At 37.3% G+C, this 16720-nt stretch overlaps 1 protein-coding gene across 1 annotated transcript in view; it reads right to left on the reverse strand.

Moving 5' to 3' along the window:
* Nucleotides 1-228: 228 nt before the first annotated feature.
* usp40 (ubiquitin specific peptidase 40) overlaps nucleotides 229-16720 on the reverse strand; it is a 34907-nt gene continuing 18415 nt past the window's right edge. Inside the window, exons 16-31 of the mRNA XM_052131078.1 lie at nucleotides 13448-13601; nucleotides 13292-13352; nucleotides 13024-13077; nucleotides 12840-12928; nucleotides 12025-12111; nucleotides 11894-11930; nucleotides 10517-10581; nucleotides 10348-10422; nucleotides 9097-9205; nucleotides 5797-5876; nucleotides 5304-5422; nucleotides 4977-5042; nucleotides 4645-4855; nucleotides 4046-4141; nucleotides 2100-2194; nucleotides 229-1950 (exon numbers count right to left, since the gene is read on the reverse strand). Of these exons, the coding sequence (XP_051987038.1) occupies nucleotides 1839-1950; nucleotides 2100-2194; nucleotides 4046-4141; nucleotides 4645-4855; nucleotides 4977-5042; nucleotides 5304-5422; nucleotides 5797-5876; nucleotides 9097-9205; nucleotides 10348-10422; nucleotides 10517-10581; nucleotides 11894-11930; nucleotides 12025-12111; nucleotides 12840-12928; nucleotides 13024-13077; nucleotides 13292-13352; nucleotides 13448-13601 (1510 nt within the window). The 3' untranslated portion in view covers nucleotides 229-1838. The remainder of the gene's footprint in view (nucleotides 1951-2099; nucleotides 2195-4045; nucleotides 4142-4644; nucleotides 4856-4976; nucleotides 5043-5303; nucleotides 5423-5796; nucleotides 5877-9096; nucleotides 9206-10347; nucleotides 10423-10516; nucleotides 10582-11893; nucleotides 11931-12024; nucleotides 12112-12839; nucleotides 12929-13023; nucleotides 13078-13291; nucleotides 13353-13447; nucleotides 13602-16720) is intronic.

The raw sequence follows: 16720 nt of genomic DNA on the forward strand, positions 1-16720 counted from the left end.
TGGTTAAATCTATATAGAACTAGATGCAGTGTAGTAGGACATCCAGCCCATAGTGTCTTACAATAATTATATCTTGAAGAAAGCAGCATGCTTTTTGCTGCAACCATAGAAATCATGTTACAGATGCAGTCTCAACCACTTAAGAAAACTAAAATATGAATTTTTCACATACAACTGTTTAATGAAAAGAAAACTTAAAAGCAAAATAATCATAATTTATTACAAAAGACAGGACAGTTCAGTTTTAAAATTAACCAAACTTGGCATTTATAACCAACAATGCTTTGCAAACATGTTATGTTATAAATACTTTCCTAGAACAATACATTTGTTAATGGAAAAAAGGCAAAAAATATTTAATTAAACATGCGCTTCGTTTACAAGGGTAACACTTAAAGTCCTCTTTTGTGCTCAAAACCATTTCAGTTTAAATCAACTGAAATCTAAATGATCCCCCCTCACAGAAAAAGCAACAACAGAAACAAAAATACAGATATACATCCCTGATTTTCCAGTCTCTGATTCAGGTATTTTCTTTTTGTTTGTGCAACTATACAATACAAGAATATACAGTTATTTTAGCGTTATCAGATTCCCAAGTAAAAAGTCCAGAGAGAGACAAATGTTTTTGGTTATCAGAACAGTATTTCTTTCTTCTTTTTGCATTCTTTACACATACAGTTGATTCCCTGCAGGTGGCAGTGGGAGAAGGTGAGGAGGCAGAGGTAGGAGGGAGGTGGTTAGTCAGATAGGTTTATAGACTCCTCGGTGAGCTGTTAGCACAGGACAAAGACTTAACATGGCACTTTTTGTAACTAAAACACATTTTAATAACCTCAAATAAAAAGGATGTACTGAAACACTAGTACCCACCAAGACATCTCACCTGAAAACCACCAAAAGTGGCAAAAGGTTATTACAAAATCAAGCTGATGCAGTTTGGAGTACCATATCCAATGTAAAAAGTTAAGAGAGGTTCTAAATAACAGATGGAAGATTTTTCTTACATTACTCTGGTCTGATTTCAAGACCACTATCAAGAACATAAACATTGTAAATAATTGATTAAACATAATTAAAGATCTATGTGAGAATTTATTTTGTATTTTGAAAAAACCTAAAGGGCATAGTAAAACCTAAACGGATAGTTCACCCAAAAATGAAAATTCTGTCATCTACCCAAAGTAATGACAGCCTCAGTCACCATTTGCTTTCATTGCATCTTGTTTCCCTAATAATAAAAGTGAATGGTTGTACAATGAATGTCATACAGGTTTGGAACAATTTGCATGAGAGTACTAGATGACAGAATATACATTTTTGAGTGAACTCTCCTTTTCACACCAATACCGTTACACACCTCCCTGTAAAATAAATGCACGCACACAAACACACCTAAGTGAGGCAAGGAAATCCTCTAGCATAGAAAAAAACTGATCTCTTAGTTTTACAGGGTTCAGAGATCTGCTCCAGGAAATGATTGCATATAAAGGGTGATTAAAGAACATTTCAAGATACGACTTTGTCGCTTGAGAAGGTTGAATGAACAAACATGATATTTGCATTTCATCTCCAATGAGCATCATCATGTTGAGAGCATCTTGAATCAGCATCACATTGCCCATAGAAAAGTATTTTTAAGATCGTAATGGCGAACTGTTTCTAGATCAGCACTATGTCAACTACACGTTGTCTTCAGTCTGCCTTCTTCATTGCGACCCAGCGGAGCAGATTTTGTCATTGCACCACAGGTTTGTTCTTAGTGACTGGCACGCGGTTGCAGATCACCGTCAGTCTGACCAATGGGCAGCTCTTGAGGTGTTTGTTCACAGGTTGGGTTACCTGAAAACTCCCACATTGATCGATAAGGCCATCTCTGGTTTGCGGTTTTTAGTTGGGCCGGTTTTAAGCCCTGTGTCTTGTGCACTTTCCCCACTTGCGTAATGCCCCCTAGTGGACAAAACCAAATAAACTTGAGACAACATATGGCAAAAATGTAATACTATTTGTTATGCCATTTAATAAAATGACTCCGCTAAGGCTACCACCCATTTTCCCCTATATTTTGTAATCTTTGGAAAGAAAAAGAATAAAGGCACCTTGTCTTGTGATTGGCTGCCTCCTCCCTAAGCCTCTGCTGTCCAATCTCATCTTGCAGAGTACTGAATTCTTTATTATTGTCTATAAGCAGATTCTACAGACATGAAAATATACACAAAAATAGACATAAGGCATTGCTGATGAATAACAGTCTCAAAAATGCTTCTTTAAAAAGGTGAAGTGTGTAATTTTTTGGATTTTAAAAATACTTTCTCCTATTCCAGCATAAATGTGGAGATCTGTTGGACTGACCAATACAGTTAGCTTGGGATAGGACTATCTATTGGACCAACCAATAGAGTTAGCTTGAGGTAGGACTATCTGTTGGGCCAACCAATACAGTTATCTTGGGATAGGACTATCTGTTGGACTGACCTGTACACTTCGCTTGGGGTAGGACTATCTGTTGGACCGACCAATAAAGTTATCTTGAGGTAGGATTATCTGTGGACCAACTAATACAGTTAGCTTGGGGTAGGATTATCTGTTGGACTGGCCAATACGTTAGCTTAGAGGGAGAAAAATCCACCAATCAGAGAATCGTGGCAAAATTGCAGCAAAAAAGGGCAGAAACAACAATCTAGGGATGGCATTTTGCGCAATTTTGATTAATAGAAATAGAAATTAACCCACTTGCACGATTAGTTTCTAGTGACTGGAAAATCCACAAAAGACACCTATGCACCAAAGCTTTACACCAAAGGAAAAGTCAAATGACTCTAATGGCTACTTTGCTACCATGAATTCCTCTGTGCTGTGCGCTGGTCGTATGACTGTGCTCACGATCCACAAACCACAACTTTATGCACTGCATACAAAACAAGAGCAGCAGAAAATGAGAGGGAATCAAATACAATGCGAGATATTATAATCTAACAGAATTTTTGCCTTGGGCTTTTAGGGTGTTTTCACACTTGTAGTTCGGTTCTCTTGGTCCAGACCAAAAAAAGAAAATGATGCATTTAGTCCTGGTTCGCTTAGAGTTCACACTGGCATTTTTAACTCTGAACCTAAAGATACAAAACAAAAGGCATCAAGAAAAATTCACAACCTGATTGGACAGCTTTAATGAGGTATATTTTGCGACGGAACTTGCCGAACTTTTGAAACAATGCTGGCTGCTGGGCGAAATGCGCTTGTTAGATTTATATATGTATATATGGTGGTATTTCTACCAGCTGAGCACAAATGAAGAGCTAATTAAACGTGTAAAGGAGTCAAAACAGTGCCAGGAATTCCTCCGTTGCACACACAAACGAAGATATGCTTCAAGGACGGCTGACTGTGGTTCCGACACCTGTATCGAACTGTAATGGGCAACATAGCTCCCATGATGAGAAGAACCAGGTATGCTTGAGGTCAGCATTAGGCAAATTACTTCCTGTTTTTGGTCCATTTAGACATCTTTGGTCCAGGTTGCATTCATATATCAATCGAACCGCACCAGAGTGCATTTGGAAGTGGACCGAGACCCACTATTCAGGTGGTCTCGGCCCTTTGGTTGGTGCGCACCAAGGTTCGGACGGCAGCATTCACACTTGTTCAAATGAACCGCACTAACAGAGCAATCGCACCAGAGTTAGTTTTAATCGAACCAAACCTGCCCAATGTGAACACACCTTTATTGTCTAGAACCGGCCCTGCTTTGGCATCATAATCAAAACATTACTCTTAAGAATCCTGACCAGCCCAACACAACAACTTTGGCTCAGCCAAAAACCGCAGGTTTGGGACAGGACAAACAAGTTTGACCAACCTAAGCAGATGGAAAGCGTGTTTGGGAGACGTTTTAAATTGGGCCAGTTCATAAATTATGCAATTCCATTTGGTGATGCAGAATTTACACACTTTACCTTTAAACTGGAAGCAGATTGTGGTTTAGCAAGTTTCAAAAAAGCTTACAAAATCTATAAGCTTATATGTACAGATTCTTGATACTATTTACCTTGACACCTATAATATCTCCATCTTTCAGGTAGAAAGGAGCTGCTTGCAGACTCTCAGCTTTCCTCTTCTTTTTCCTTTTTGAGACCTGTTGAGTCTGATTATTTAGAAGCATTATCAGAAAATGTCTTAAAAGGAATAGTTTACTAAAATGTTTTAATTAATGTCTATGGAAACCCATATGACTTTCTTTATTGGAACACAAAAAGGAGTTATATATAATAGAATGCCAAAGCTGCTCTTTTCCATACAATGAAAGTGAATTGTGACCATGGCAGTCCACAATGTTTCAGTCAATAATGACTTAATTTCAGTCGGTTCCTCACACAAAGCTATCATATGGCTTCAGAAGACTTTGAATATAGTGCACAAGTCATAAGGACTATTTTGTGGTGCTTTTCTCCCCTGGTCACCATCTATTTTCATTGTATAAAAAAGAAAACAGCTCTAAAATACCGCTAAATCTCTCCTTTTGTGTTCCACGTTAAAAACCGAAAGTCATACAAGTTTAAAATGACGTGAGGGTGTGTAAATGAAATAATTTTCATTCTAGATCCCTTTGTATTCATCTCTCAATTGCCATTTTCACTCTCTTCTCACCCAGTTGGAAATGGGCATCCAGGTGTGCTTGTCAGACAGGTGTTTAGCCAGGAGCAAATTGTCAGGAGTGAGACCATACTGGGAGGCCAGAGCAGCATACAGGCCCCTGGGGGTGCCATCCCGCCCTCCATCCCACAAAAACTCCTCAGCGGGATAATATGCCTTCTCTCCTGGGACCCCCATCTGGATTCTCAGCAATAAATCTTTCAGCCTGTGCAGATAAATAAAAAAAATAAATTCCTCCTTCCAACTGTAAAACATCATGCTTGTTTCTTTCATGTAGTTGATGAGATGCCTCATGTTATTTGAATTTTGGTGTCAGAATGTCTCACCCCAGGTCCTCCTCTTTCATCAGCCTCTGAACACACACCTCTGTCCCGTTCCCCAGCTTCAGCTTCCTGCAGGGGTTATAGGACATTGACCCCAGACACAAATTAGATATTTCAACCGGTTTTCCACCGACAGCGTGTCAGTGCCAAATATTGAACCGTTCTTCATATTTTCACCGCAAGAATGTCGCTTTGGGCAGGAGAAATTGCCGGCCCAGAGCAAAGTTCGCAGATCCCTTGGCATAGGCAATAGCACTTTTTCAGTGGAAAAGGAGTCACAGAGAGCTAACACAAAGGATAAGAGAATGAAGTAAAGGCAAAATTTACAACCTGAGTGTCTGCAGTTTTCCTCGGAGTATGCTGGCAAGCTTCTTTCCTTCTAGTAGCCACACACGCAGGAATGCAGGACTGGGCATACACACATCCTGAAGTGCCGGAAGAGTCATCACCTGCAAGAGCACAGACATTTTACTAAGGGTCAATGGGGTAAATTCTGTCATTGTCTCCTAAAAAGCATGTTCCATACAACAAAAGTGCAAAGCGATAACAGCTGTCAAGCTCAAAAAGGACAAAAAAAAAGCATTAGAAATGAACAATAAAAATAGTCGAGGGAATTGTTTAGTTTGATTGATTGTGTGCTACATCTTCTATATGCCTAAGGTGCTTTGAGTGAGGAAGTCGTTCACTGAAATCGTTCACTTCACTTAGCTCGTAAAACCTTTACATAACATGTTTTTTGTGACATAAGGGTGAGTAGATGCTTTGCATGTTAGGTATTCTATCCTTCGAAGTTTTCAACTGCTGTCTGAGTGGGGAGGCAAACCTGAGTTTTGAGGTCATCAAGTGATGCCTCCTCTGATATCTCCACATGTCCAACGAATCGCATCTCTGATCCAGGACACTCTGAAACAACAGGACCCACAAAAGCAAACATTAACATAACTGTTCTGTGGGCTAAAATGGTCAGACATACATGACACGAACCTTACTTGGTTTAGAAATATATGGGTAACACTTTACAATAATTAACATTAGTTAATGCATTAGGTATCATGAACTAACAATGAAATAGCTATTTCACAACATTTATTAATCTGTTAAAGTTAATAAAAATACAATAAACATTTTTTTATTGTATGTTGAAATTAACATTAACCAAGATTTATAAAAGCTGTAAAAGTATTGTTCATTGGTAGTTCACTTTAACTAAAGTAAACAAATAGAAGCCTTATTGTAAAGTGTTCCCAAAATATGCCAAGTGTTTTTTTTAAGAAACAATTATCAGGGTTCGTACAACTTTTTAAGATTGAATTTGAAGCAGTTTTCAAGCATTTTCATAACGAATTTGAATTATTATCCAATTCTAAAGATTACTTCACAAAAATGCTATGATCAAAAAGCATCCTCTGTGATTTATAACAATTTATACTACAGGGTTGTTGAATGCTTGATTCTGATTGGTTGAGAACGTTCTAAGGTGTGCAATTATTTTCAGGGAAACGCACGGCTAAAGTAGTTCCAGGCAGGTCTTGACCGCATTACAGTTCCATATCACTTCGCGTAGTCAACTGTATTAACGGAAAATAGGATACAATTCATAACAAGAAGTGACAGCGACAAATCCACTTCAACTTCAAGAGGAAAAAAATGACAGACTATTTTGATTTTCCGAAGTAAATTTTAATATTTATGGTGAACATAAACATTTTAACAACTGGGCGACCACAGTATTGGATAGCAGATGAAAAAACAAATAAGCGTAAGAGGACATCAAAGGCAGCCGGCAACAACAAAAGACATAAAACAATCAGCGAAGAACAGCTAGACCGACTCGAGGGCGAAAAACATGAAGAAAACACCAAAAAAAAAACAACAGCTTGGGCTGTCAATGTGTTTAACGTGCAGTTTAATTTTAATAAATAAATTCGTTCGAATTAACGAATGAATAATAACGTATGAATTAATAAATAAATTAAATAATATGACGCACTATGATTTTCTGTCTCATTATTGCAACCTCTGTCTCTCTAATAACTACACTAATAACTGCATTAGTCTGCTGTCAGTGGCTCAAACCTCCGTTACTAACTCTAAAATGACGCTTTGGAATTAGCAACGGAGGCATGGGATTAGATGCGTAAGAAATTAGTCCTACATACAAGAGCGCTTTAATGACAAAAACTTGACAAACGTCTAGAATCACATCATCTGAACAATGTTTCGAGGTAAGGTAACTGTAGTATAAGCGGAATAATTGACTCGGGCGTTGAATTATTAGAAAATAATGCACACCGGTGTAACGGCCACTCCGCTTCGCGTCGTGACCGCATTACCACCCCGGGTGTGCATTATTTTTCTAATAATTCAACGGCCCGTCGTCAATTATTCCTTACCTATACATTTTTTTAAACCCACAGACAGCTAATACAAAAATACTTAGAACAATTACAACAAAATCTTACAGTAACACACAGATGCGGACGGAAACACTGGTTATCTATAGGGCTTGAATGACCATGGGGGAAAACAACCCTGGTTACTGTCGTTACTTATTTATTTCCATGTAGAAAATTAAAAGATATATAAAATAGTTTAGGCTATTTTTAAAGAAAGTTTGTGTGTGTGTGTGTTTTTACTTCAAACAAAAGCAAAAATTCAACAACTGATATTTTGTTCCCAGCTATTTGAAGAATGTTTTGTGATCCAGCCTGGTCTGACAGCTAAAATATATCAAGGATAAATGTATACACCCAGGCTGAGGAACACATTCAACAAGGCCTTTGAACATGTAACACAGCTTATCAAGACATGTCATCAAGTCATGTTTTCCATTTAAGGAGTTCACGGATGAAAAATTAATTCTAAATATAAATCTGTGTTAATCATAATAAAATTGGTAAATGTACCAACATATCAATAAAGCTGATGAACAAACATCAATATTTACTTACAAATTATACTAAATTTAATGTGAAACATCATGCAGGTGCATCTGTGATAACTCTTAGTGAACATCTGTAATATAATATTGAATGATTATTATTGAATATGTTAATTTTGTTGCAGTACAACGGTAATGTCATAATTCTACTACATTCACACATCATTGGTCCTATTAAACCCTCAAGCCTTATTTTTTTTAAATGGTAAACTGATGTATTTCTTGCATTGTTTTTTTTAAACCATGTGGTGATGTGCCACCTCCTCCTGTTCTGTGCCCCTGTGTCACATTACTACAAATTACTGAATGTTTTGAATTACGTGAGCATAAAGTGATTTTGTAGCACTTTGCGATCTCGATGCATGTTATAAGAAAAACACATACGGACTAATAGCGAACCAAACTCAGTCAGATCACTCCCAAGGTAGACGGAGTTTGTGTGGGCTGTTCACTGTTTGCAAACTGCTGTGACAGTTGAAAACAGTGGCCGTGCTTGGACCATCTTAATCCAGACTATATTTAGGCCTACATTTATTTAATGAAATTGCAACCTTTTGGGGGGTTTAATAAATCGCACAGGGCCATAATCGCGATTTCGATTGTATTTTGAATTAGAATTATTTTGATTATATTCTCAGCACTACATTTAACATATGTAATTTATCACATACGTTGACTTTCTGCCCTACTTTTAAGTATTCATGCGATATTACAAATTAATTGTAAATTATTCCAAAGTAAATTCAAATTTTCACGGAATCTTTGTCTCAGCTTATACCTTCAGAATGGCATATAAGAGCTAAGCCATTCCCTCCGATGTAGAGCTCTGCGTTGGGCATCGATTTGGCCATCATACATGTTTCAATGTCAACTGGCTGGAAAAGGAGACATGACGGCATGTTGATTGAAGCAGGAGATGCAGGTATAATTTCTTTGGAAATCTATCTCAGAGGAGATGGAGACGCTCTCCCGTGCTTACGAGACGCCACAAAAGACTATATAATATCTATTTAAAATCATTTTAGATCTTTTTTAACTGTCAAGCTAAGGAAAAATCAAGCATTTTCAAGGAGCATATTCAAATTTAAACCATATTTCAAACCTTGAAAACCTAATTGTGAAAATCATAGCATTTTCCAAATTCTGTACGAACCCTGAATGACTAAATTTGAAAGCTCTTACCTGTGGTCAGCACCTCATTGATCTGAGACACTTCTGCCTGGTTAAGCTCTGGAATGCAGGAGTTGTCAATCATATCCATGTACATCTTCACAGACAGCTTGAGGTAACCCTGAAGTTGAGGTAAGAGACAGAAGATGTCTTTATGAGATGCAGGGTTCCCCCACCTTTTGACCAATAACATTTCCTGACATTTTCATGACTATAACAGTCATTCATGTTTTCTGGATAAGGAATGATTTAAAATCATGTTTACGAGACTGCGTTTTCAAGTTAGCCGATTAAAGAGCAATTTAAAGGTGATAAAAGATGAGGTGTGTAACTTCTTCGTCACTGGTCACCAAATGGAACTTTAAAAATAATGGATTTCAAGCAAGTTTCCCCAGATACTATCCCATTTTCCACAGGTTGGATAAAAAGATAGCCCCACCCCAAACTCTCATATTGTTTAACATATAGCCAATGTTGCTGTGAAGGGCTGGTCAAGATGCTCAAACAAACAGAGCAATGTTTTGATAGCACTGCAGAGCCACAGAATTTCCGTCTTTAATAGAAATTCACCAACAAATTACTTACAGTTGTCTTGGCATATTAAGCTGGAACAGGATTAAGTATTTTAAAATAAAAATACACACATTTACTGAGCATTTAACGTTTTTGTTTTTTTCAGGCCAAAATCAAAAATCACATTATTAAAATGTTGTCATGACAACTCTGAAAGATTTTGCATGTTGATGTGGGTATTATATATTGATATAATATTACACTGAATGACTAGATCTTCTACGCTGCTGCAGCAGAGCAAGTACTCTACTTGCAACTGCTAGAACACACACAGATATACTGAGTTAAGCATGTGGACATGTTGCTGCACAATTAAGACTCAAACAGATTCCCATGTAGCTGATCTAGACAAGTGGAACTGGGGAGGAGGGGGGTTTCAGAAAAAACTCTTGCAGTGCGCCGCAGTGAAACCGGTTTACATGAAAACTGAGCAAATTGAAATGTTAGGCTAAGAGAGAGTATGCAAGTTGATTGGCTACCGGATTACACGTCAAAGGACCTATCAGCTTACACCATGTGAGCCATTTGGCTTGCAGGCGGATTGTCTATCAGATTACAAGTTCATAGGACCTATCAGTTTGCGCCATTTAGAGTTGCATGTCTGATATTTCCAGTTTTCCATGATGTGGCAACCTTGAAAAAGTTTTATTTCCTTTTCACGTAAGAAATGTTTGCACAGTGAGAATGTACCTTTGGAGGCAGTCGCCCCTCAACGAGCACCAGTGTGTCTCCATGGATGACCTTTGCCTCTTTCAGAGATGCATTCTGGGAAACAAGAGTAAAACATCATTAAAAAAATTTAAATTATCATTTAGAAATCAGTTGAGTAGTAGACATTAAGATTATTATAAAATCCTACCTCATCAAAAAGGGGCTCTCCAATCTCCTCACACCAGTCCAGTCTCCTTAAGTGCCACGACTCACCTGGAGAGAGATATAAATGTTCCATTAATAAATCTGAGATAGTCAGTTGGCCAACTAGGCACAGCAACATTGACTCAAACAATGGTGTGATTTTTTGGTGGGGCTATCTGTTTGACCCGGTTTCCACCTGGTATTACGATGAGTCTTGGGTGATCCGATCACATGTGGTCAGGTGAGACATCACTGTATGCACCTGGTTGCTTAAATGTGTCTCCTGTGACCACTTATGTTCGGATTTGGAGGGGAGGGCCTCTTAAAGCCGCTCATAATCAGCAAAGTTTAAACTCTTGTTTTAGCACAGTGGTTGATTGACAGGTGAGGGTTGGCACTTCACTGCTGCCGGGACACATACAGGACGCATTAGCATTTAAACCTCAGATGCGATGTGGTCACATGCGTTTTTGTGATCAGATCACAAAATGTTTTAAACCCCATTTAGACCTATATTTAGGACTGACCACATGTGATAGGATCACCCAATCACATCTTAATACCAGGTGGAAACAGAGTCATTGTTCAACTAAAGGAAGACCAATGGAATGGGAGAGCTGTTTGAAATCAATGTTTATTTTTACAAATCCATTTGGTGACAAGTGGGACCTAAATTACACAATTCGGCTTTAAAGGGTTAGTTCAACCAAAAATGAAAATTCTCTCATCATTTACTCACCCTCACGCCAACTAAGACGTGTATGACTTTCTTTCCTTCTTTTGCAGAAGACAGACAAAGATTTCTAGAAAAATATTGCAACTCTGTAGTTTTATACAATGCAAGTGAATGGTGATCAGGCATTTAAATCTCCAAAAAGGAGATAAAGTCAGCATAAAAGTAATCCATATGACTCCAGTGGTTTAATCAATGTAATCCGGTAGGTTTTGGGTGAGAACAGACCAAAATATAACTGTAAATTTTGACAGTCTCCTTGGTGATCATGATTTCAAGTTTGATTACACTTCTAGTGTAATCGAGCTTGAAATAATGATTGTGCTTCAGTTAAAAGTAAGCGTACAGTTAAAGAGAAGCTACATTTGATCTGTTCTCACCCAAAAACAACTGGATCGCTTCAGAAGACATTGATTAAACCACTTATGGAATACTTTTATATTGACTTCATCATCCTTTTGGAGCTTCAAAGGCCTGGTCACCATTCACTTGCATTGTATGGATCTACAGAGCTGAGATATTCTTCTAAAAATCTTTGTGTTCAGCAGAAGAAAAAAAGTCATACAAATCTGGAATATTCATTTTTGGTGAACTAACCCTTTAAATAGGCACATAAAAAGCAAAAAAAAAATTTACCAAAGTTTTTACCTTCAAGTCTTGCCATCTGCAACATTTTCTTAAGGCACTGGAATAAGAACCAGAATTTTAAAACATGTTATTTCTAAAGTTCTTTATCAGAAGTCACAGCACAAAATTCATATAAAATTGAGATAGCTCACCTCTTTGACAGTTAGAGACTCCTCTACAATAATCTGCAGCTCCTGACCAACTGAGGGCGCTAGACCAACACTGAAGTACAAGAACAACTGCAAAGGGGATATGGGCAGAAAAACTGAAAAATGGCTCCATTTTTATGGGTATTTTGTCAAATACGCATTAAAGGAATAATTCAACCAAAAATGAAAATTCTGTCATCATTTACTCAACATGTCTTTCCAAATCCATTTAGCTTTGTTTCTTCCATGGAACCCAACAGAAGAAATGTTCACTTTGCTCTTTCCCATTCAATGACAACACAGTGATTAGGAACAGTCAAGCTCCAAAAAGTACAAAAAAGCACCATAAATGCAGTCCATATGACCTATGCACTGTATGATAATAGCTTTGAATGTGAAACAGCCCAAAATTTAAATAATTATGCATTAAAAAATCTGAAATCTCATTTTCATGTCTGCATTTCCAAAACAGTACAAATGAAATTTGGTGCCACTGATGTCATATTTCATGAGAAAAAAGTGATTTGAAAGCGAAAGCGTTGAAGAATGACTTTAAACTTTACTCACATACAGCTAATGTATGGCTTTAGAAGACTTGGAATATAGCACACAAGTCATATGGACTACTTTCACAGTGATTTTATTGAGCTTTCTTTGTCATTTTTGGAGCTCAACTGCCCCCTGGTCACTGTATTCTTTTGTTGTATGAAAAAGAGCAATGTGAACATTCTTCAAAATAATACAAAATAACAGAAGGTGAGGGAATGGTTGCAGAATTTTCATGTTTAGGTGAAATATCTCTTTAAATTCACATGCACCTGTGTTGCTGTTGCAGCTGGTCCTGGGCACAGGTAGAGTGCAGTCATCAACCTGATCCCTGCATCACGAACACTCAAATGCTCATACACTAGAACAGATAAACACATGTTTAATATGTAAAACCTTTAGAGTGATCACGTTAGCAGGTTAGAGAGTGATGCTGGTCACTTTTTGATAACGTACCTGGAGGTAAAAGTTTTCCAGTTCGGTCCATCTGTCTTAGACAACATTCAATATCTATCCAGGAATAAAAGCGAAGAAACAATGATTATGACAGAATTTTAAATGCAGTCTTCATCTAGATCAGTAGTTTTCAAACTTTACAGAATCAAGGACCCCAATTTTAAAAAGCTAGATTTTCACTGTAACACTTTCATTCAAAGAACTTTCATGTAAAACATTCATTTTAAAGTATCATTGGGTGTTATTGGGTATTATAGTGTGTTGTTACCACTTAGCTCATCCTGTAGGTGAAGTTCCTCCAGAGCTCTCTCCTTCACCTCTGCAAGCAGCTGCAAGAATCACACACACCAAGTCCACCACGGTGTAAAACGTTTGAAACCGTGAACAACATTCTGTATCCAAGTGTGTGTATGTGCTCACTTACCATGTTTCCTGAAGCAGAGACTTTACTCCTTTTCTTCTCCTGCTCCTCGTATTTATCTTCCTCCATTCCACTCTGTGGGCAAAACTCCACGTGCAGCCACCGACAGTCAGACGGTGTTGTCACGGTAACTATGTCACCGCTGAGGCTGAAGATGCTATGGCGGAAGTGGGGGTTGTAGAATTACTGTATACTATACATACATAGTAACAATATTGTATTACCTTAAATAAAACTAGCTAATTACATATTGTTACTTAACATGTAAAGTAAGGCTGTCAAATTATCATTCGAATAATTATTTGAATTCATGATAAAAATGCTAATTCAAATGCTAAAATGAGTATTCAAATTTCGGATGTGTGCCAAGCACTGACAATGACTTGTGGGCTGTTCAGGCCGATCACATTCTTGAGCTAAAATAGACACTGTCCAATTAATAAAATAGAATGCTGGTGTCTCAAGAAATCATAAAAAAAATCCATCATTACTACACAAGACCATGAAAAACATCAAGACAAGGCCCAACAGACAAAGACATCTGTCTAGCACATTCTTAGATAGAAACAGACAGATGTGTTTTGAGTGAACGGCCCCTTCAGTGGAGGTTGTGTTTTGACTATGCCTTAGCTTTCTCTTATGAGTGTCCAATGCATAACCATTAGGAATGAACATGCAACTGCATTTAATGAAAAACACTGTGATATCACTGGTATTATGAAGCTTAAGTCTGTGGTAGTACTATGGCACCGGTATAGGCTAATGTGCAACACTAAGTTAACATAAAACCCATCTATTGAAGCGTTTCTTTTCTCATTTGACTTTTGACTTAATATTTAAGAATATGACATGGCTAAAGCCTTCACTTTAAAATTGTATGCACTTTTCACAGCCAGATATGTTCTTTGCAATAAACAATTGCTACAACACGGGCTTACTGGTTTATAATGATTCATTGCGCCCACTTGTGGACATAGGAGACAATGTCAATTTAAAAATAAGATGTCTTGTAGTTTTAATTAAACAGGGTATCTGCAGGTTCCAAGGAAGGAAATTTAAGACTTTTTAAGGCCAAATAAATGAAAAATGTAAGACCACTTTGCAATAAAAAAAAACCCACTGAGGATACTTGAATGTCTCTGGACATGTTTTTATATATATATATTTGTGTATTTCTGTTAATAAGTTACAAAATTAAAACTGTAAATGAATTCATTATGAATGCATGTAGTCTAAAGTATTTACATTTAGCTTATTTCATGACCCTTCTCTTTAGTCACTTGCTTAAAAGCAAGACGTGACGCAATAGACCAATGCTTCGGCAATGTCACCGCTTAGGTCAAACACGGAAGTGGTGGCAAAAATCATGTGTAAAAAGTAAACTTTTATCAGATTACACTGTTGAAAAATGATTCCGAGGGCTCTAGTTGATGGCTGTGGCTTCAAGTCATCAAACAGCTGACTGGACTGAGGAGATCATTTCAACTCACAACTTAACAGCATAAATTTATATGAACATGATTACATGTTTGTTATTAACTCATATCATTATAGTAATTGTATCGCTAAGAACATGTTTTTATTTATGATGGTTTTGTGTCATACCTTTGTTTAATCCTCTAATTTGTCAAATCTAACGCAACAATCAGTGGGCTTTCTACCACCACACTGCAAATGCGCTGATATTTAGTTAAGTGATTGGTGAAATATCTCAAATAAAACATCAGTTACCTTAAAAATAGCCATTTAAAGTTGACAAGATGTATTGAAAATGTTAACAGATTAAATTATGAAAGTGAGGGAGAGATGCTGTGCTGCTGCTTTCCCCCTGAATTGGTCTGAATAACTGGCAGCATCGTGCAGGCTGCTCTGTCTTGTCTGTCCGTGCGCTATCAGTGTCCTCTTTGCTCCACAATGTTATCACTGCGTGAGAAAAGGGACGTGTGGCGTGAGAGTGTGAGAACAGTGTCAATTTTGTTGGCAGCACTAGATCTAGAGAGATGGAGATGAGAGATATAACAGGTATAACTCTGCAACTGAGTAGTTCTGTTAGCTTTACAATTTCTGTCAAAGGTAGTGTAAAATAAGGAAGTGCAATGATTTGAAAGGCGTCAAATGACCGCTCCAACCTTGCGTGCTTGCAAATTGTAACGTTGAGAGCTTTGTCGATCATAAGCAGGAGTGGCAGTGTTAGAAATACAAACTAACGGCATTTGCATTTCGGATTAACAGGTTTATACATGTGTAACTTCGTAAATTCAGTACAAATGCGCTTCTCAGCACGCGCTCACACTAAACTCAAGCATCAGGTGCTAAATGATGGATGCACGAGAGAGAGAGATGATTTTGACTCAAAAGTCACGCAGTTTCTGCTGTTTTAAGTGTCTCATCTATTCAAGCCCCAAAATGTAAGACCTCAGCAAAACTTCTTGTAATTTAAGATATTTAAGACTTTTTATGGCCTAAACTTTTAAAAAGTAAATTTAAGACTTTTAAGGACCCGCAGATACCCTGTTAACCCTGGGGTCTGAGGGTGTTTAGGACCTTGGAGAAGTTTTGACATGCCTTGACATTTGTGCTTTTTTCACTGTATTCAGCACAAACTGGGCTACAATGTTTTTTTTTTTTAAACTACAATTTTAAGTCATCGAAATAAAGCCATATAACACATACTAAACATTTGTCCACAAGCCTTTTGAGAACTGGATCTTGTAGCCTAGAGTTTTTGCTACAAAATGATGTGAAAACCATCCTGATCACTCGTTCATAAAAAACATTATAATCATTTAACTTTTGTACGAAACGTTTCATGTTAGAAAGGTCATATGCAAGGAGGCGTGAATTAACATGAATACTGATGTATTTCACACTTGAGGAGACAAAGACCCCTCCCCTGGGCCTATCAATGAGGAATGTGACTGAAAGACTTAATGATTAAAATCAAGTTTTAATTTAAAAGAAGTAATCTGACTATACATTTTCTTTACATTAAGACTTTACTTAATTTTAGACCTACACTACCATTTAAAAGGTTTAGATGAAGTCTATTCTGCTCACCAAGGCTGCATTTATTTGATCCAAAATACAGTAAAAGTGATAATGTGAACTCGTTTTACAATTTAAAAGAACAGTTTTCTATTTGAATATATTGTAAAATGCCATTTGTGTTCAAAGTTGAATTTTCAGCATCATTACTTCAGTCTTCAGAAATCATAATATGCTGATTTTCTAATATGGGCATATTTATATCACATTTATAATCTAACACATATTTGC

Source organism: Xyrauchen texanus, chromosome 7, assembly GCF_025860055.1.
Source record: "Xyrauchen texanus isolate HMW12.3.18 chromosome 7, RBS_HiC_50CHRs, whole genome shotgun sequence".
NCBI classification, from domain to species: Eukaryota; Metazoa; Chordata; class Actinopteri; order Cypriniformes; family Catostomidae; genus Xyrauchen; species Xyrauchen texanus.